The following is a 23,045-nucleotide window of genomic DNA, read 5'->3' as shown; positions in this document are numbered from 1 at the left end:
AAAGAAACTCAGCAGTATTCAGGCAGTTCTGTTGTCTGATAACAGACGACCAAGCAACAGTGCTTAGCAACAAGAGAACTTCCTTGAACTCCTTCCAAAAACCTGACAAAGTACCCGTAGTGCTCTAGCTAGATGTTTTTAAAAGCACATGTAATGTACTAGTAACAACAGACATTCAGAACAAACCACAACACCATAATACCATCTCCCTGTGCAGCTAACGAGTTCCTAGTAAAAAAGCATGGTGAGAAGACCCATAGGGCTGCATTTCCTGTGCAGTTTTCATGTAGGCCCATAGTATTGACTGTTGGCTTAGTGCCACTGCAGTTGTCCTATCTATCAATACCCCAGAGCCACACTCCAGCCTCAGACAGTGTGTAGTGTGCGCTGCAGCCCTAAGTGTCATGTATTGATGTGGCTTTCATTGATCGCGCTGTCAGCCACCTCCCTGTGTGTCTCCAGAGTGCCAGATCCAAAATGGCGGCTGTGTAATGTAATATAATGAGAACAGTGCTAACAGGGCGGCATGAGGGCATGTCGATGCCTTGCTAACTGCCGTGACCTCCATGGCTGCATGGAGAATAAGCGTGTTAGCATGAGGGCAATTTACAGGTGGGCAAACAAGCAGCACTTAATGAAAATAACATGTTAGCATTATATATCAGCACAGTAAGGTGTAGTTTATTTAACTCTCTGTCTGTCTGTCTGTCTGTCTGTCTGTCTGTCTGTCTGTCTGTCTGTCTGTCTGTCTGTCTGTCTCTGTCTCTGTCTCTGTCTCTGTCTCTCTCTCTCTCTCTCTCTCTCTCTCTCTCTCTCTCTCTCTCTCTCTCTCTCTCTCTCTCTCTTTCCCTCCTTCCTTTACTTCACTGAGAGGAAAGAGGGATATATTTAGCCGGAGCTTGATTCGTTCTAAGAAGCGAAACAATGATGTCACGTTGACGATTGGACTGTTAAAATAAGACAGGCCATCAACCTTCCCTGTCTTTCTACATGATACACCTAACAAAGACGTGTCATTTTAAAATGTCCGCTTGTCCAGTCTCCGAAACGCTCTGCCAAATTTTCATTTGCATGTAATTATGGTTCAATAAAACAAAGCCATTATGTCATAGAAGGATATCGGAGTGAACATTCGCTGTTTTTTAGTTTAGACGTTTGTCTGCCCTTTTCGCAGACTATGTAAAGAGGGACCTTGTGCACCGCTTGGCTGGATAGGGGGCCTACAGATGTAGGATCGACATTTGATCCCCCTGTTGCAGGAGGTTTGAGTTTTAAAAAGGCTCCTGAAGTTTGTAATTTCCACTTTGAAATCTCACACTAGATTTTCTCTGTAGTATAAACCACATAATAATTCACATTTACTGTTGCTGCAGGATTATTCTCCTGCGGCATTTTCCTGGCTCAAATGAAGATCCTTCATCTGTAAGTAAATACGTATAAAGAGCTCAGCAATTCACCTCTCAAACAGTCTAAAAGCACAGTTGTAGCTACTTTAGCCACACCTGCCTGCCACGGCAGAAATAAAGTATGTTTAGCATATTGCAAATGGGCCCTTGTTACTAAATCCCTGACTTACGATCGATCATAAATGTATAAATGAAAAGGTTTACACCATGTCAGATTCAATCCTCCTAGGGCCTGTAGTACTGTAGACACTGTAGTATTTAAGGCCAGTACCTGACCATGTGACCCGATCAGGAAAAGTCACCTAGCCCCTACAGTCCATAGCTAGGGCCTGGAGTTTTCCCTAGTCAGGTAACATAAATAGGAAAAACTCCTGGCCCCACATAGAGCATACAAGTAATAGTAGAGAGAAGTACTCTAAGTACACGTAACTGCCAAATTAAAGGAAATACTAACCTAACTTGTCTTAATAGGCCGTTGGGCCTCCACACATGTTTCCTTTATTTTGGCAGTTACCTGTATAACATAACAGTCATTCTGACTTACCCAGTATCCTGAGTTGAGTGACGGCTCCGTGCAGACCGAAGAACATCCACAGGGGCCGGGCGTTGTCCACACACACTTGCATCCCCGCGTTGGTGCCATTGTGGCTCAAGATCACCTCCCCTTCCTGGTTGACCAGGAAGCCCAGTATATCACTGCTCTGGAGCAGCGTGGGCACTCGGCATACAGCCCAGAATTCCTTGCGGTCGACTAAGGCCTCCGGGTTGTAGGGCAGGTCGCTAGGGCGCAGCACGGCGGGGTCGCATGATGTCACGCCGTAGGACAGCGATCCCGACCTAGCCGGGCTCGACTTGGTCACCTTGATAAACACGGTCTCGCCGGTACGCAGTGGCCGGTCAGTGAAGACGAGTGTTCGCTCCTCTCTGGCGTGCTCAGATCTCGCCACCGTCTGCTCGTCGAGCATCTTGATGTGGGCACCGCGCAGGGCGTGGAAATGGAGGTCGCTTTCGAGGGAGTGTGGGAGGACAGAGGACTGCTGGGTGTTGAGGGAGTTCTGGGGGATGGGGCAGGAGGCGGAGGGAGGGGCCAGGTGGAGATGGGCGTGGTTATGTGGGTGGGCTGGGCCAGAGCCGTCCGCTTCCTGCAGGTTGAGATCACAGAGGCTGACAGAGAGGCGGGATTCATCTGCCTCGCGGCGGAGAGAGGAGGAGCGTACGGTGGTGAAGGAGCGGGGACGGAGGAAGTCGGGAGGGACGATCTCACTCTCTGGAAGAAAAGAAGAAGGGAGAGAGAGGGAGAGCGAGGGGGAGAGAGAGAGAAAGAGACAGAGAGAGAGAGAGAGAAAGGCAATTTTAGTTTATATAATCATTGTAAATTGTGTTGAAATATAAAGAGAAAGAGAGACCATTATATCTGAGAAAGAGACAAAGAGAGATAAAATGAGGGAGAGTCAACTAATAACAATACTGCAGTGTTGTTGTGTTGTCATTTGTTAGTGTTCAAATTATTTGACAGTTTATACAGCCGTTTCTGTCGCAATGTATTGTTTTGCCAACCTTCGAATATTCCTTGAATTGAAAAGAGAGAGAAACGGAGAGGAACAGAGAGAGAGAATTAAAGGAAAAGAGACACAAGCCAAGCACTAAAGAAAAGGCCTAAATTGGCTGATGTTACAAACTAGTACAAGATGTAGGATATTGCTAATTAGCTGGTACAGCAGCAGAGGAATGTGTCATTTCGCTTGTTTAAAGATGTAGAAATTAATTTGAAAAAACTAGATTTGGTTGAGTGCTTTAATATCAGTAGGGAGCAGAATCAGCTCATTTCACACGAGGAGGACAAAGTACTTCATTAACCAGCCATGGATGATACTAAGAAAGACATTTGTGTTTGTGAGACATTGTGTGTGTATGTGTGTGTGTGGAGCTCCCTCCTTCTGCATTCCCAGCAGTCCATAGTACAGTATCATCCTTCTACAGTGAGCCATTTATACCTGCTAACACATGTCCCCCCACACAGTAGGGCAGGTAGTAGTCACACACACACACACACACACACACACACACACACACACACACACACACACACACACACACACACACACACACACACACACACACACACACACACACACACACACACACACACACACACACACACACACACACACACACGCACACACACACACACACACACACACACAGAGAGAGAGAATGCCCTGCTTATAGTCTCCCCTCTCCCCACCCAACCCCTGCTGGGCAGCTGCCTGTCTGAAAATAAGGTCTCTAAATGTGCAACCCCCCCCACCAACCCAGCACTGGGAGAATTAGCCCTGGGGTGTATTCAGTAGGAGCCAAACAGAACCAAAATGGAAGCAAACATAACGAAACAGGGAGGCACCTACAGTACCTGAATTTCTCCATTAGAAACTCAAATTTTCGTTGCGACTAATGATCTCAGACAGAGAGAGAAAAGGGAGGGAGAGAGGGAGGGGGGGAGAGGGGAAGGGAGGGAGAAAGAAGAGGGACAGTCATTGCTCAGAGGGTGTAAGTGGATAAGGAAAATGAGTGACGAGACCGACCACCTTTGTTGATGGACAGAGAGAGAGATTGGGGAGATGGATAGCAAGGTAAGCGGGGGAGGGCAAGAGAAAGAAAATGACATTGTTGACCACCTCCTCTGAGAGGGCAGAAGATAGAGAGAGAACCCATCACTCAAAGAGCGAGAGAACAAGACAGAGAGAAAGCGGGACCACCAGAAAATGATAGCGAGTGACCCCCTCTTTTGAGACAGGAGACCCCATAATTTCAGAGCGAGGGAGCGGCAGACTGACAGAAAGAAAGAGAGGGAGAGAGAGAGAGAGAGAGAGAGAGAGAGAGAGAGAGAGAGAGAGAGAGAGAGAGAGGATAAAAGCCAGCATCCACCAGTCCTCCCAGGAGAGGCCCATTTCAACCCCTGCTCCCTCTGAGGCCTGTCCCAGAAACCCTTTTAGAGGCCAGGGCCAGCTCTGGACATAGATAAACCTCTTACCCCTTAATTACTACTCTCACGAGGCCTGCCAGACAGCCTGCCTGCCTGCGTGTGTGTGTGTTTGTCTGCTAATAACAGCAGTGAAACCACAGAGATCTAAAATCTCTCAGCCTGTCCCATCTGAAAGGGCTGAAAGGGACCCTGGCCAGAGTGGGATTATCTTCCACTCGGAAAGCATTCAAATGTATTTTGTCCTAATATGGACACTACAAATGTTAATGGCTGGCAAGGCAATGTAGTGCATTTGAATGTGTGCCAGAAAACCAACTGCTGTCCATTTGTGAGCTATTTTGAATTTTGGTGTACATTCCTTGTACACTTCAATGTGTATGACATTTAAATGTGTTAAGAACGGCCAGAGAACCTATGCTGTCAAATGCGGAGAGGAGATTCTAATTGAGAACTGGTTGCGACCTGTCAGGCTGACCAAGCCGGCAAGATTATCAGACCTTCGTCTTTCTTGTTGTTCACTAAGAAGATTACGTCCAGATTGTACAGGGGAAAAGAGAGGTTTCTCTTTTAGTGCTGGCTGCAATAAATGTTCGAGTCAAACCAGGATCCAGGAACCAGGTCCAACTCTTACCCAATACCATATCATTCAATCAAACATTTCAAAGAGGCACTGTAATGGAATATTTCTGTGGTCTACTGAAAGGCAACAACTGACGTCCTATACTGATTTTACATCTGAGTTATTTAGTAAGGGCTCTTATCCAGAGTGACGTACAGTAGTGAGTGCATACATTTTCACACTTTTTCCCCCGTGGGAATCGAACCGATAACCCTGGCGTTGCAAGCACCACACTCTACCAACTGAGCCACACTTGCTACCTTTACATACTATACTGTGCGTGACTGACAGATGACATAATTAGGGTTATAGGTGCTCATTTAGTCTATCAAAAGACCAGAGAACAAAGACACCTTACAGTGTGTGATCCTCCGTTTAGTAGTGCTGATTCAATGTAGATCATCCTCCAACTGCCATCCCTTTGATCAGTTCCCGCCTTTAAATCCAAGATGGCAGCCCAGTTTGTCTCAAAGTCATGTCAAGTGTCAATTAGCATTAGCGGCTAATGCACAGACGGCTCTGGAAACTGACTGTACTAATGTTTCACGAGACTAAGGGACTTTGATTGTTCTATTTGATCTTTGTTGGGAGTATAACATGAATGGAACAGTGCCTTGAAAAAGCATGCATTCGTCTCAGTGACTGCTAATCGACCATTAAACTAACAGCCCAAAAAGCACACAGTGCAGTTAGCCTCTTGAGCCTATGGGGGGTGCTGTTTCGACTTAGCATAAATTCGTCTCCAAATTAAACTGCCTAGTACTCAATTCTTGCTCGTACAATATGCATATTATTGTTATTATTGGATAGAAAACACTCTCTAGTTTCTATAGCCGTTGGAATTATGTCTCTGAGTGGAACAGAACTCATTCTACAGCACTTTTCCTGACAGGGAGTGAGATTTCAGAAATCTTGGCCTCTGGTCCCAGGTCAGTTTTAATGTCCCTGTGAATGCTATGAGGATACAAACACTGCCTACGCCTTCCTCTAGATGTCAGTAAGTGGTGACAATTTGAATGGAGTCGATTGCGCAATCAGGGCCTGTATAAAAGGCCAAAGACCGGATGTACCGTTCTTTTGTTCCCTGCGCCTGACGCACGATGGACGTCGGACTGGCCTCTTTCCAAGCTTTGGTTTAGCCAGTAATATATCGCCGGTCATGTTTTTACTCGTTATAGGTGTTAAAAACATCATAAGGTAGTTAATTTAAACCGTTTTATAGCAATTTATATCCGTTTAGTGCGATTTTGAGGCAATTCTTTGTGACGCCCTTCCAAGATCTGGGCACTTTTCCTGTACATACCGAACGTTAGTGGCCATTTCGACGGGACAACAGGACATCTTTCGACCAAAAGACGATTAGACCGGAGAAAGGATACATTGCCCAAGAATCTGATGGAAGAACAGCTCATAGTAAGGACTATTTATGATGATAAATCGTTGTTCTGTAGAAAAATGTTAAACGCATTTTCCGCCATTTTTTTTTGTGTAGCTTCGCTTTGGCGGACCCTGTATTGCACAGTAAGGATAATTTTAGAAATGTAATTCAGCGATTGCATTAAGAACTAATTTGTCTTTCAATTGATATCCAACTTTTATTTTTTTAGTCAAGTTTATGAATAGCTTTTGATAAAAATAGGTGTCTTTCCAACATGGCGCCGGGCAGATTGCTTGAGTAGTTGGACACTATTTCCATTGTGTAAGCACGATTTGTGCCGCTAAATATGCACATTTTCGATCAAACTCTATATGTATGTTGTAATATGATGTTACAGGAGTGTCATCGGAAGAATTCTGAGAAGGTTAGTGAAAAAATTAATATATTTTGGTGATGATAACGCTATCGCTCTTTTAGCCTTGAATCAATGCTCGGGTAACGTTTGCACATGTGGTATGCTAATATAACGATTTATTGTGTTTTCGCTGTAAAACACTTAGAAAATCTGAAATATTGTCTGAATTCACAAGATCTGTGTCTTTCCATTGCTGTGCGCTGTATATTTTTAAGAAATGTTTTATGATGAGTAAATTGGTAATACACGTTGCTCTCTGTATTTATTCTAGTCGAGTTGTGATGGTGGGTGCAATTGTAAACTATGATTTCTACCTGAAATATGTACATTTTTCTAACAAAACCTATCCTATACAATAAATATGTTATCAGACTGTCATCTGATGAGGTTTTTTCTTGGTTAGTGGCTATCAATATCTTTATTTGGCCGAATTGGTGATAGCTACTGGTGGAGAGAAAAAATGGTGGACAAAGAAAAATGGTGTCTTTTGCTAACGTGGTTACCTAATAGATTTACATATTGTGTCTTCCCTGTAAAACATTTTACAAATCAGAAATGATTGCTGGATTCACAAGAAGTGGATCTTTCATCTGGTGTCTTGGACTTGTGATTGAATGATATTTAGATGCTAGTATTTACTTGTGACGCTATGCTAGCTATGCTATTCAGCTTTTTTACTGGTGGGGGTGGTGGGGGGTGCTCCCGGATCCGGGTTTCTGAGGCGGTAAAAGTTAACACTGTTAGCGCCCGAGGCTAGCAGAGGAAGAGCGATGACTACCGCTAGCTCTTTATTCAATCTGATGCTTCCCACTTCCTCTGTCCTCTCCTACTATAGCGTCCAATAGGTACTTAGTGGATGCCGCGGACCGGCTATGTAAATGAATACAATTATCAAAATCTATTTCTATTTCATAAAACATTTAATTTCCCAAACAGTCGAACGCAGAGGGGCTACCTTCAATTAAGTATTTCTTAACGAGGCGAGGAGACAAATCGTAGCACTTTGCAACATACTTAAGCCAAATGATTGGGGAAGGTAAAGGATGGGAGTGCGTGTGCGGTGGGAGTGCGTGTGCGTGATCGCATGTGCGTAGCTCAGGCATACTAACTTCTAACATCCCCGATGCCAGCCCTGATTCCAATGCTGGACGAACTCTCACTCTCTAGACCAGGGATGGGCAACTGGGGCCCGCGGACCAAAAATAAAGAAATATACAGTACAAAGTCAAAAGTTTGGACACACCTACTCATTCAAGGGTTTCTTTATTTTTACTATGTTCTACATTGTAGAATAATAGTGAAGACATCACAACTATGAAACAACACATATGGAATCATGTAGTAACCAAAGATATTATATTTGAGATTCTTCAAAGTAGCCACCCTTTGCCTTGATGACAGCATTGCACACTCTTGGCATTCTCTCAACCAGTTTCATGAGGTAGTCACCTGGAATGCATTTCAATTAACAGTTGTGACTTGTTAAAAGTTAATTTGTGGAATTTCTTTCCTTCTTAATGTGTTTGAGCAAATCAGTTGTGTTGTGACAAGGTAGGGTTGGCATACAGAAGATAGATCTATTTGATAAAAAACCAAGTCCATATTGTCAAGAACAATTCAAATAAGCAAAGAGAAACGACACTCCTAAATACAGTATCTCTCCGAGACGCAGGCCTCCTTTTTGTCCTTAGAATTTCTAAGCAAACAGCTGGAGGCAGGGTTTTCTCTTATAGAGCTCCATTTTTATGGAATGGTCTGCCTACCCATGTGAGAGACGGAGACTCGGTCTCGACCTTTAAGTCTTTACTGAAGACTCATCTCTTCAGTAGGTCCTATGATTGAGTGAAGTCTGGCCCAGGGGTGCGAAGGTGAACGGCAAGGCACTGGAGCGACGAACTGCCCTTGCTGTCTCTGCCTGGCCGGCTCCCCTCTCCCCACTGGGATTCTCTGCCTCTGACCCTATTACAGGGGCTGAGTCACTGGCTTACTAGTGCTCTTCCAGGCCGTCCCTAGGAGGGGTGCATCACTTGAGTGGTTTGAGTCACAGATGTGATCTTCCTGTCCGGTTTTGCGCACCCTCGGGCTCGTGCGGTGGACGAGCTCTTCGTGGGCTGTACTCAGCCTTGTCTCAGGGTAGTAAGTTGGTGATCTGTTGATATCCCTCTAGTGGTGTGGGGGCTGTGCTTTGGCAAAGTGGGTGGGGTTATATCGTGTCTGGTTGGCCATGTCCAGGGGTATCGTCAGACGACCCACCCCTGTCTCAGTCTCCAGTATCTATGCTGCAATAGTCTATGTGCCGGGGGCTAGGGTCAGTTTGTTATAATATATTTATATAATAATATATATTATAATATATGTCCTGCATAAATGTAAGTATGCTCCCTCTAATTCTCTCTCTCTCTCCCTCTCTCTCCCCTCCCGGAGGACCTGAGCCCTAGGATCATGCCTCAGGACTACCTGCCCTGATGACTCCTGGCTCTCCCCAGTCCACCTGGACGTGCTGCTGCTCCAGTTTCAACTGTTCTGCTTGCGGCTAGGGAACCCTGACCTGTTCACCAGATGTGCTACCTTGTCCCGGCCCTGCTGTTTTCGACTCGCTCTTTCTCTCTCTCTACCGCACCTGCTGTCTCGACCTCTGAATGCTCGGCTATGAAAAGCCAACTGACATTTACTCCTGAAGTACTGACCTGTTGCACCCTCTTCAATCACTGTGATTATTATTTGACCCTGCTGGTCATTTATGAACGTTTGAACATTCTGGCTTTAAATGGCCATGTACTCTTATAATCTCCACCCGGCACAGCTAGAAGAGGACTGGCCACCCCTCATAGCCTGGTTCCTCTCTAGGTTTCTTCCTAGGTTCCTGCCTTTCTAGGGAGTTTTTCCTATCCACCGTGCTTCTACATCTGCATCGCTTGCTGTTTGGGGTTTTAGGCTGGGTTTCTGTATAGCACTTTGTGACATCCGCTGATGTAAAAAAAGGGCTTTATAAATACATTTGATTGAATGATTGATTAAATCGTTTTTTTCCTTCATCAATCTACACACAATACCCCATAATGACATCACAATACCCCATAATTACATCACAATACCCCATAATGACATCACAATACCCCATAATGAGTTAGAATAATAGACCACACAAGGTGCAATTTATAAATGTGGTTGTGAATCAGCAGTCACTCAATAAGACCATGTCGGCAAATTTATTTAGATTGATAAATTAACGGTCAGCTATCTAAATTTGTAGTAAGTATGGTCGAATTACTGACTGAGGTGGGGCCCATTGATTATCAGTTATCATATTAAAAACTGCAAACATTTACCTCCACCCTATGGAAAAATGTGTAGAATTGCAGAAAATGTGTTATAAAATTGCTAAATCTTCTCTCCGCCCCATTGAAAAAAGTGTAACATTTAAGCAAACTTGCTTTAAAATGGCAAAATGGCAAAATGGCAAATAAATGTAATTTATTTGTCTTTGCTGTCACGAGGGGAGGCACTATGTTTTTTCTAGCGGAGGGGGGGGTTATGGACACGACACCCCATGATGAGTTCTGTTTTTTTGTGGCCCCACCCCCATCAAAGTTGCCCATCCCTGCTCTAGGCTCACTCAAATCAAATCACCAGGGTCTTTGAGAATGACATCATCAAACGGAGCCGAGAGTGGCGTGTGGCTTTCTTTCATTACTGCAGAGCTCTGTCCTAAATTGGATTAGGGTTGGGGATAGACGTTTGGCACGACGAGGAATAGCTGAGGACCACAGAGACATGAGGGAGGCATGGAGGAATGGAGTTTGGGCATGATGATGACACGACTCAGGGGATAACGGGATTGAGGAGAAGAGACGGAGGGATGTGAGAGGAGAGGGTGGGATAGGAGGAGAGGAGTTGGAGCAGCTCTCCTATTCATTCTCTCTCTCTCTCTCTCTCTCTCTCTCTCTCTCTCTCTCTCTCTCTCTCTCTCTCTCTCTCTCTCTCTCTCTCTCTCTCTCTCTCTCTCTCTCTCTCTCTCTCTCTCTCTCTTTCTCTTTCTCTCTCTCTTTTTCTCTCTCTCTTTTTCTCTCTCTCTCTCTTTCCTTCTCTTCTCTCTCTCTCTCTGTCTCTCTCTCTCTCTCTCTCATGCTCTCTCTTTCCACACACTCACTAACACTCAGCAGAATGAAAAAGCATGTACTGCAGCTTCCAGTCAAGTTCAGTGACGGTACATAGTGTGTCTACTGTGTACCATCTCTCCTGAGTCACTCTGTGAGTCAAGAGTCTCCACTGAATGCAGAATTTGGTGCATGATCTGGTCTTACACTAGCTCTGGTACAGGGCGTTCGCACGATCCTCTACTTAGGGTAAAAATGTGTTAGTAGAGGAACTTGCTATTGCCGTGGACAAGAGCTAGTCTTACAGTATGACAAATACAGCAACCATCATGAAGATGTACTATGAGATTCGACAAGGATAATTTTCTTCTGCCGAGCTGAATGTTGACATTCGTGAACACAGTTTCAAGATGTTAGGCTTTGGCCCAATTCTTCATGAAAGGAGGTCTCTGTAGACCAGGTCTAAATGGCAGTGCATGTTGACTTTGTGCCCCTAGTGAGACGGAGAGAGGGAGGAGAATATGAGAGGGAAGATAAAAGAGTGAAGGACGCTGTGCCTATGCTGAAAAAGTGGAGTGTATGTTTGTGTATGTTTGTGTGTGTTTGTGTATGTTTGTGTGTGTGTGTAAGTATGTGTATGTGTGAGTGTATGCGTGTAACTGCACCAGCTGCTGCCCACTCATCATGGTGCACCTGCTCTTTAAGCTAGCGACAAACCCCTAGGTGCCCATTGGTCCTTTTCAGATAGGCTGCCCACAGATGTGCGTTCTCATTGGCCGATTGGCCGAGGGCACAGATTTGCAATTGCAGCTCTCTGAAAGAAGCTTCAAACAAAGTGGGCACTCTGGCCTCACACACACACACACACACACACACACACACACACACACACACACACACACACACACACACACACACACACACACACACACACACACACACACACACACACACACACACACACACACACACACACACACACACACACACACACAGGCCATCCCAATCTAACCCTGTTAAGGAAACTAACTGTAATGGGGACACAGAGCGAGGCAGCTGTAGTCAATACACTAGGAGAGAGAGAAAAAAACTATTTAAAATCCAAACACATTCAATTGAGAACCAAACGCAGCACCTGTTGGGCTAAACCAACAAATATACAAAATGGGGGAGGGGAGGGGGGAGTTTGGGCTCTTTCTCTGAGCGTTTGATTGGTAATTGCAGTGAAGCTAGCAGGCTACTAATGCTGTGTGTGTACGGGGAAGAGGAGGGAGGAGAGGGCGAAGAAGGAGAGGGATAGGCTGGCTGGCTTCGTGGCTTTGCTAGCTTTGCACATGAAAAAATACTATAGTAAAATAACTGTAGTATATACTATAGTAATCAATGTAGTGTTTTGACGGATTGTAGTATACTGTAGTATTTATTGTAGTTATTTTGTGGACTGTAGTATACTGTAGTAATTACTGTAGGGTTTTAGGGGACATTACTGTAGTATTTACTATTTTGTTCTTGTTTTATTATCTTTGACATATAAGTGGAGATTTCTCCTTGAGGAAACCTACTGGAGAAATACTAAGAGGACATTTTCCAGAAGCTGTAGGTAACACGGAGGTCTGACAAAATAGTTCAGCACTTCTGCTCTTTTCTATAACCTGTAGGGAACACAATATATGGTCTTTATGTGGCATGTAGGTTTCTTACTTATGGATGGCATAGATTGCGATATGGGGGAGGGGAATGGGCATATGCAAATGAAATACTGTAGTATTTAGTATAGCTTAAAAAGTGTAGTGTTTTTGCAGACTGTAGTCTTTTTGTGGACAATTCTGTAGTATTTACTACAGTGTTTTTCTTGCGGATAATACTGTTGTATTTACTATAGTATTCTACACTATACTACAACATTCTATAGTAAGTACTACACATGATAGAGGGATTCTACAGTGTGTAGTATTGTGTTCTACAGTATACTACAGTTTACTACATAATTCTATAATAAGCATTATAGTATTCTATAGTCAACTGTTGTATTTTTTATGTGGGTTTAGCTGAGGGAACGTGCCAGGGTCCGAGAGCCAACGTTGTGGCTCTCCCTGTGAGAGGGGGGATTTGCACAGTTATACATATGGCTTTTTTCTCTCTCTCTCTCTCTCTCTCTCTCTCTCTCTCTCTGAGCTTGGCTTTATTCACAGACGCTCAGGGATTCATAAGATGTGAGAGACTGATGGGGGGGTGGAGGATTGGGACGGGACTGAAAGGAGGAGAGGAGAAGTGGAGTAGGGAGGAAGGAGAGCAGCTAACAGCTGTGTTCTTTTAGAAGTAGAGCTGCACAGCTGATACAGGCGGGGATGGATGGGGAGAGACGCGGAAGGATGGGGAGGAGAGTGCCCATGTTTGAGGTTTCCAGGAGAGACTAAGTGATGGAGAGATAAAGAGGGATGGAGAGAGGTGGAGAGAGAGAGTTGGAGAAAGAGAGAGGGGGGTGAGAGAGGTAAAGAAGGATAGTGTGAGTGAGAAGGATAGAAAGAGAGAGAGTGATTGAGTGAGAGAGAGAAAGAGAGAGGGATACAGTGAGTGAGTGGATGGAAAGAGAGAAAGAAAAGAGATGAAGTGGAAAGAGAGAGAGGGGCAGCGAGGGAGGGTTTGAGGGATGTTTTTGGATAGTGCCGTATACCCTGATACTCCCTGGCTTTGGGCCAGTCGCTCCCTCGCCTCGCCGGCAGGTCGATTTCGTACCCCCAGGCTGGAAAGATCAACAGCCTTTTGGGAGGCGACACACGCCACATGGCTCCAAAACAAAAGCCCAGGCACAAACGCTCTCCATAAGTCACAAAAGCCCCAGAAGCCCCGGTCCCTTAGGTCACAGCAAAATTCAGCATGTGCAGTATCTCTCAACCAATCAGTGGTCGGGGCCTAAGCATTAATACATGAATAATTCCATCATAAGGTTTTTATATTAAAGCGCCTCTCAGTTTTCCTCCTACTCGACTGCTCCAACCCGACCGTGGCAGGTCTGGGTTCAAGTACCATTTACAATTTTTCAAATACTTGTGAGTGTTTGCTCTAACTGCCTGGAGTGCAAGATGGGCAGGGTTTGCAGTTTTGAGGCTATTCTGTTGGTTCCATTTAGCCAGTCTAACTCAATTAAGCACAGATAAAGTATTTGAAGTTATTTAGAGTAGTATTTGAACCAAGGTCTGGACTGTGGCGGGGACAGAGCTGTTATTTGGCTACTAATTTATCGGGTCAAAAGGAGGGAATTAATTCCAGCCAATGTAACAGACTGCCTTTGACTCGGATTGAATGTATTTTCTTGCAATCTTCTATGCATCGCCTATATGTTTAGACAGGGCTATATTAATTGCGTTGTTTCCCTTCACACTTCATAATAGGGGGTAGTCCATTGTACGGTGTCCATTTTAGGACGTGAAAGACATGAAGTACAACGTCAGGAAGGGCAACATAAATCTTGGCATTACACCTCTGGTGTCTTCCCACTGGGCACAGACGACCAGTTCAACGTCTAGTTTGGATTTACATTTAGTTGAGATGTCAACTAATGTGAATTAAATCCGAAAACAACAAAACATTACACCATGTTATTGGATTTAGGTTAAAAGTTTGGTGAAAAAAGGACAACATTTCTTTACGTTGATTACTTTTTTCAAATCCAATCAGTTTTCCATGTTGGTTCAACGTCACCACATTGAATTAATTTGTTGAAATGACGTGGAAACAACATTGATTCAACGAGTTTTTTTCCAGTGGGTGTAATCTACTGTGGGTGTAATCTACTTCAAAATGTCCTATAAAATAGGAAATTAGTATTAAACTCAGTCAACATATTCTCAAATTGGTTTCACTGCCAAACCATACAGAATATTTTTCCTCTGTCTATCCAAACCACTGACCAAACAATGACCTTGACTTCTACAGTTCATTTGACATTTACGTCCATAAACACAGCCAGACAATTAATTCGTGCGGAGACCGTTGTGACATTCAAACGGCTCTTTCTACAATACATTTCCAGTTTGAACGCATAAAACCACAATGTTACAACATAATTTATCCTTAGCGTATTATCCTTGGATCTTCTGCTTTGGCCAGGAGACTTATAAGTGCACCTACTGTATTAGCTAGGAATTAGACAGTTCGGCCAAGACAAACCTCAATGCCAGTCAAAACACTAAAATAATCAAATAACCATTTTACCCACAGGAGTGTGTTTTCCCCTCAGTGGACCGTAACCAGTAACCTCCGTGGTTTGTGTCTATGGTTTTGGATAACGTTTGCATAACGTCCCTCAATGACTTCTAGTGTTCCAAATGACTTCATATTACCGCAGTCATGAGATTGGACCGAGAACATAGTGGACGATAGGTCCAAAACATGGCAAGGAACCAAGTGTCCAATAAGCTCTACTTCGGTATCCATCTTCTCTGTGCAATATCTTGATAACAACAATAATATGAGATATTTTTCATCAGTTAAGAGGCTGAGGACATATTGTAGATATTCCTTTGGAAAGTCCTTACTCCAGTGACAAGTGTCATCTATTTTTGCGTTTCAAACTTGGCCGACCTCTCAGCAGTTGTAAATCTTTTCTCGTTGCCATTAGACTCGTCATTAGTTTATATACAGATGTAGGATCTTAATTTGATCACCCTGTTGCAGGAGAACGTTCCTGAAATGTAAAACCTGTCGTGTATTTGAGGTTTAAAAAGGCTTCTGAAGTTTGTAATTTCCACTTACAAATTTCAGTCTCGATTTCCTCTTACGAAAAATGTATCAACCGCTACAAAATGTCCATTCATTATAATCTGCATAATAATTCACATTTCCTGTTGCTGCAGGATTATTTTCCTGCTGTAGAAAATTGTCTCAAATTAAGATCCTACATCTCTAGGTAGTTACTCTCTCGGTATCCTTAGGGTAAAAGTAAGTGAGAAAACATTGTGAGTTTGCAGTGAGAGTAAAGCAAAATAGTGAATTAGCTTGCTTTGATGAATGTTATTCTATGCTAATGCCTCTCTTCTCCCACTCTTTCATTCTCTCTCTCCCGCTCTTTCTTTCCTTCTCCCCCTCCCTCTATCTCACTTTCTCCATCACTCCCCAACTTTTTTCACTCATCCCATCATTCTCTGTCCCCTTCCTCTCTCCGTCTTTCTCTCACTCCCTCCCTCCAGCTCTCCTTCTAATCACTAGTTTGTGCCACTACACAGCTGCACCACAACATATCACATATGCATCTTGGTACTTGCCAGCAAAACCCAGCCCAAGCAGACTGGTTCCATCCAGATGTCATATGTCATTAATACTCACGCTAATAGAGTCATTCTCTACAGCTGGTCACAAAGGTTTAAACTGTGTTAACTCCAAACAGGGACACAGTCAACTACACTGCAAGAGCCTATGTCTGTCTGTGATGTCTGAAACGATCTGTACTGTATATAAAAGTTCTGGCTTATTGGATTTATAGATAAGGACAGGTCTATATATCATACATTGTCTGACTTCAGTGTATTGAGTGCTAAATTCGACCAGACAAGCTTTGTGTTTTGTTGTGACATCAATAACAAGTTATCATGGCATGTCACGCATATGTGTAAACTGTACTCTATACTATTGTACGGTTTCTTAGTCACTTTAATTGTGTGTAAATATTGCATCACCCATCTCATATGTTTATACTGTACTCTATACTATGCCACTGTATCTTAGTCCAATGCCGCTCTGACATACAGTTGAAGTCGGAAGTTTACATACACCTTAGCCAAATACATTTAAACTCAGTTTTTCGCAATTCCTGACATTTAATACTAGTAAAAATTCCTTGTCTTAGGTCAGTTAGGATCACCACTTTATTTTAAGAATGTGAAATGTCATAATAATAGTAGAGATCATGATTTATTTCAGCTTATATTTCTTTCATCACATTCCCAGTGGGTCAGAAGTTTACATACACTCAATTAGTATTTGTTAGCATTGCCTTTAAATTGTTTAACTTGGGTCAAACGTTTCGGGTAGCCTTCCACAAGCTTCTCACAATAGGTTGGGTGAATTTTGGCCCATTCCTCCTGACAGAGCTGGTGTAACTGAGTCAGGTTTGTAGGCTTTCTTGCTCGCACACGCTTTTTCAGTTCTGTCCACAATTTTCTTATTGATTGAGGTCAGGGCTTTGTTATGGCCACTCCAATACCTTGACTTTGTTGTTCTTAAGCCATTTTGCCACAACTTTGGAAGTATGCTTGGGGTCATTGTCCATTTGGAAGACCCATTTGCGACCAAGCTGTAACTTCCTGACTGATGTATTGAGCTGTTGCTTCAATATATCCACATAATTTTATTTTCTCATGATGCCATCTATTTTGTGAAGTGCACCAGTCCCTCCAGCAGCAAAGCACCCCCACAACATGATGCTGCCACCCCCGTGCTTCATGGTTGGGATGGTGTTCTTCGGCTTGCTAGCCTCCCCCTTTTTCCTCCAAACATAACAATGGTCATTATGGCCAAACAGTTCTATTTTTGTTTCATCAGACCAGAGGACATTTCTACAAAAAGTACGATCTTTGTCCCCATGTGCAGTTGCAAATCGTAGTCTGGCTTTTTTTATGGTGGTTTTGGAGCAGTGGCTTCTTCCTTGCTGAGCGGCCTTTCAGGTAATGTCGATATAGGACTCGTTTTACTGTGGATATAGATACTTTGTACCTGTTTCCTCCAGCATCTTCACAAGGTCCTTTGCTGTTGTTCTGGGATTGATTTGCACTTTTGACACCAAAGTATGTTCATCTCTAGGAGATAAAACGTGTCTCCTCCCTGAGCGGTATGACGGCTGCGTGGTCCCATGGTGTTTATACTTGCATACTATTGTTTCTACAGATGAACGTGGTACCTTCAGGCGTTTGGAAATTGCTCCCAAGGATGAACCAGACTTGTGGAGGTCTACAATTCTTTTCTGAGGTCTTGGCTGATTTATTTTGATTTTCCCATGATGTCAAGCAAAGAGGCCTTGAAATACATCCACAGGTACACCTCCAATTGACTCAAATTATGTCAATTAGCCTATCAGAAGCTTCTAAAGCCATGACATAATTTTCTGGAATTTTCCAAGCTGTTTAAAAGGCACAGTCAACTTAGTGTATGTAAACTTCTGACCCACTAGAATTGTGATACAGTAAGTGTAACGGCTTTCCTCCTCCTCTTCATCCGAAGAGGAGGAGCAGGGATTGAACCAAAATGCAGCGTTGTGTGATGACATGATTTATTTAAACAAGACGAAAAAACAAACTACACTTGAATAATTAACAAAACAAATAAACGATGTAGACAGACCTGGACGACGAACTTACATGAAACACGAAGAACGCAATAACAGGAAAACTGACTACATAAAACGAACGAACAAACAAAACCGAAAACAGTCCCGTGTGGCGTAACATACAGACACTGACACAGGAGACAACCACCCACAACAAACAGTGTGAAAACACCTACCTTAATATGACTCTCAATCAGAGGAAATGAAAACCACCTGCCTCTAATTGAGAGCCATATCAGGTCACCCTTTAAACCAACATAGAAACAGAAAACATAGACTGCCCACCCAAACTCACGTCCTGACCAACTAACACATACAAAAACTAACAGAAAACAGGTCAGGAACGTGACATACCCCCCCCCTTAAGGTGCGAACTCCGGGCGCACCAGCACAAAGTTTAGGGGAGGGTCTGGGTGGGCATCTGACCACGGTGGTGGCTCAGGCTCTGGGCGAGGTCCCCACCCCACCATAGTCAATCCCAGCTTACGTTTCCCCCTACGACTGACCACCCTCCTATTCCACCCACTTAATTTTTTGGGTAACATCGAGACAAGGGGCAGCACCGGGACAAGGGACAGCACCGGGATAGAGAGATAGCTCGAAACAAAGAGGTAGGTCAGGATAGAGAGGTAGCTCAGGATAGAGGGGCAACTCCGGACTGAAGGGCAGCTCCGGACAGAGAGACAGCTCTGGACTGAGGGGCAGTTCTGGATAAATAGCCGCTCTGGGCTGAGGGACAGCTCATGACTGGCTGACGGCTCTGGACGCTCATGGCTGGCTGACGGCTCTGGACGCTCATGGCTGGCTGACGGCTCTGGACGCTCATGGCTGGCTGACGGCTCTGGACGCTCATGGCTGGCTGACGGCTCTGGACGCTCATGGCTGGCTGACGGCTCTGGACGCTCATGGCTGGCTGACGGCTCTGGACGCTCCTGGCTGGCTGACGGCTCTGGACGCTCCTGGCTGGCTGACGGCTCTGGCCGCTCCTGGCTGGCTGACGGCTCTGGCCGCTCCTGGCTGGCTGACGGCTCAGACGGCACTGGGCAGACGGATGGCTCAGACGGCACTGGGGAGACGGATGGCTCAGATGGCGCTGGTGAGACGGATGGCTCTGGCCGGATGAGACGCACTGTAGGCCTGGTGCGTGGTGCCGGAACTGGAGGCACCGGGCTAAGGACACGCACCTTCAGGCTAGTGCGGGAAGCAGGGACAGGGCACACTGAATTCTCACAGCGTACCTTGGGCCTGGTGCGTGGTACCGGAACTGGTGGTACCGGGCTGAGGGCACGCACATCAGGACGAGTACGGGGAGAAGGAACAGTGTGTACAGGGCTCTGGAGACGCACAGGTGGCTTAGTGCGTGGTGCCGGAACTGGAGGCACTGGGCTGGAGACACGCACCATAGGGAGAGTGCGTGGAGGAGGAACAGGGCTCTGGAAACGCACTGGAAGCCTGGTGCGTGGTGTAGGCACTGCTGGTACTGGGCTGGGGCGGGGAGGTGGCGCCGGAAATACCGGACCGTGCAGGCGTACTGGCTCCCTTGAGCACCGAGCCTGCCCAACCTTACCTGGTTGAATGCTCCCCGTCGCCCGCCCAGTGCGGGGAGGTGGAATAACCCGCACCGGGCTATGTAGGCGAACCGGGGACACCATGCGTAAGGCTGGTGCCATGTAAGCCGGCCCGAGGAGACGCACTGGAGGCCATATATGAAGAGCCGGCTTCATGGCACTTGGCTCAATGCCCAATCTAGCCCTACCAGTGCGGGGTGGTGGAATAACCCGCACCGGGCTATGCACACGTACAGGAGACACCGTGCGCTCTACTGCGTAACACGGTGTCTGCCCGTACTCCCGCTCTCCACGGTTAGCCTGGGAAGTGGGCGCAGGTCTCCTACCTGCCCTTGGCCCACTACCTCTAAGCCCCCCTTAATATGACTCTCAATCAGAGGAAATGAAAACCACCTGCCTCTAATTGAGAGCCATATCAGGTCACCCTTTAAACCAACATAGAAACAGAAAACATAGACTGCCCACCCAAACTCACGTCCTGACCAACTAACACATACAAAAACTAACAGAAAACAGGTCAGGAACGTGACAGTAAGTGAAATAATCTGTCTGTAAACAATTGTTGGAAAAATTACTTGTGTCATGCACAAAGTAGATGTCCTAACCGACTTGCCAAAACTTAAGTTTGTTAACAAGAAATGTGTGGAGTGGTTGAAAAATGAGTTTTAATGACTCCAACCTAAGTGCATGTAAACTTCTGACTTCAACTGTATATGTATATTTATTCTTAATCCATTCCTTACTTAGATTTACTTGTATTTTGGTTATATGTTGTGAAATTGTTACATATTACTTGTTAGATATTACTGCACTGTCGGAACTAGAAGCAGAAGCATTTCGCTACACACGCATTAACATCTGCCAAACACGTGTATGTGACCAATCAAATTTGATTTGATTTGATACCTCTGCACAACAAATCATACGTGAAAGGTACTGTTTAACCATGAAGAGACGTCAGGTTTCTAACCTGCTGTCAACCAGACAACATAGCAATATGAAAGATTTTAATATGTTTCCGTATCAGACCTGGCATATTTTAATTCTTCACATCTGTCCTAATGCTGACACACACACACACACACACACACACACATGCACGCATGCACACGCATCCACACACGCACTCACACGCACGCACTCTCACACACACGCACTCTCTCACACACACACACGCACACACACGCACACGCACACACACACACACACACACACACACACACACACACACACACACACACACACACACACACTCTACAAGGTTCGGACAACCTTACAGACATTGTGACACCTTGTCAGAGATAAGCGACATTTCTCGGACACATTCGCGAAAGACAAACAAAAGCACCCATTTTTCTCACAACCTCATCCGTCAAGCTCTCACAGCTTGTGTTCCCGCGTGTCAAAACATCGGGCTCTTTTTTCTCTGTTGCCCCTGTCGACATCTTTAGAAAAGAGCACATTCCGCAATCACTGGTGATTTGCCCTACAGTATAAACAATACATTGAGCCAAAATGGGAGAAAGTAAAATCTACTTGTATTGAAAACTTTTAAACAGGTCAAGGAGCAGAGCAGCTCGGCTTTTGAATGTCATGGAGTATTCTTTGAAAACACTCAAACAATTTGAAAATGTTTTCAGGGCCATTTGAAAAGTAACAGAATGTTCCTTTCCTTTGAAATGTTTATATTACTTTCTGATTTTCGATCAGAGAGAGAGATGGAGAAAAAGAGACAGAGAAAGAGAGAGACAAAGAGAGAGAAGGTTAGGCTGACCTGTCAATTGTTGAGATCAATGACAACTGTGTTACTTTGAGATATTCTATAATTCATACAGTATGTTTAAGTTGTGTTACTTTGAGATATTCTATAATTCATACAGTATGTTTAAGTTGTGTTACTTTGAGATATTCTATAATTCATGTAGTATATTTATGTTGTGTTACTTTGAGATATTCTATAATTCATACAGTGTGTTTATACTATGTTACATTGAGAAATTCTATAACTCATACAGTGTGTTTATGTTGACGCATAGTGAAAGACTGTACTTACCTCACTTCAAGTGTACTGGAGTGTATTAACTACACACATTCCCTAAGACAACAACTGAACAGTCTGTGTGTGTGTGTGTGTGTGTGTGTGTGTGTGTGTGTGTGTGTGTGTGTGTGTGTGTGTGTGTGTGTGTGTGTGTGTGTGTGTGTGTGTGTGTGTGTGTGTGTGTGTGTGTGTGTGTGTGTGTGTGTGTGTGTGTGTGTGTGTGTGTGTGAGAGAGTGAGTCCGTGTGTGTGTGTGAGAGACAGAGCCATTGAACATTGTTACAGTTAGAAGAACCTAAAGGTCTCTAACTGTCACACAGTGTTTTGACGTCAGTCTCCCTGCTTCATTTTCAGAGACGTCACTTTGGGGCCCCTCTCTGATTAAGGTTCCACTGTGACCTCCTCATCACAGCACGGCCTGGCCCCCCTGTCTTCAAACTAGCAGCTGGAACTCCTCAACCTCTTTAACCCCAGTTCTATGGACCTGTGTGTGTGTGTGTGTTCATACTTGTATGTCTCTGTGCCTGTACGTGCATGAACATTGCACACGTGAACGATATGTGACAGACAGCCATGAAGCACCGGAGCTCCATTTATATTTATGAAACAACCTTTTTACCCTGCTGGATGTAAAGCCTCTGAGGGGCATCAGGTTCATTATTCTACCCCAACCCAGAAGATATTGCATTTGCCCAGTTAAAGATGCACTATGCGGAAATCACAATTTCCTGGTTGCTAAAATTCGAATAGTTTGCCTAATTTCAGTTTATGTGTCAAAACAAGCAGTCATTGTGTAGAAAATCATTGTACCATCTAAACCGCTGTGAAATATATTTTCCATAACCAAAAATATTGTATATTCAGCTGTTCGAAGCTGATGTACAAAACCAAAAGTAAAAGATGCAAAAACGAAACTTCAGAACAGGAAGCATAGAAATAGCACACATAGAACAGCTTCTTAGACTTGCTTTCAAAGGGAATGAAAAATCTATAACTCACATTTCTATGTGAATTTGGTCGGGTCGCCCAAGAAGTTACATATTGTAGCTTTAAAGGCCTGAAACAGTAAATCAGGTCCTACCTACACTGTAAAAATAGAAAGTCTCAAAACACCATGATTGTGTAACAAAACCATGAAAAGTTGCGCACATAATCTGAGATCTGGTGTTTGGAGGGTGTTTGAATGTAATCCCAATGTAAGCGTTTTAATACACAGAATGT

General features: G+C 44.4%; 1 protein-coding gene across 1 annotated transcript in view; it reads right to left on the bottom strand.

Annotated features, from left to right (window-relative positions):
• LOC120023137 (E3 ubiquitin-protein ligase NEURL1-like) overlaps positions 1-23,045 on the bottom strand; it is a 99,917-nt gene that overhangs the window by 15,099 nt on the left and 61,773 nt on the right. Inside the window, exon 4 of the mRNA XM_038967131.1 lies at positions 1,951-2,673. Coding sequence (XP_038823059.1) covers positions 1,951-2,673 — 723 coding nt within the window. The remainder of the gene's footprint in view (positions 1-1,950; positions 2,674-23,045) is intronic.

The sequence above is a fragment of the Salvelinus namaycush genome, chromosome 2 (genome assembly GCF_016432855.1).
Source record: "Salvelinus namaycush isolate Seneca chromosome 2, SaNama_1.0, whole genome shotgun sequence".
NCBI lineage: Eukaryota > Metazoa > Chordata > Actinopteri > Salmoniformes > Salmonidae > Salvelinus > Salvelinus namaycush.
The sequence above is the reverse complement of the archived record's forward strand: the minus strand, read 5'-3'. Positions and strand labels throughout refer to the sequence as shown.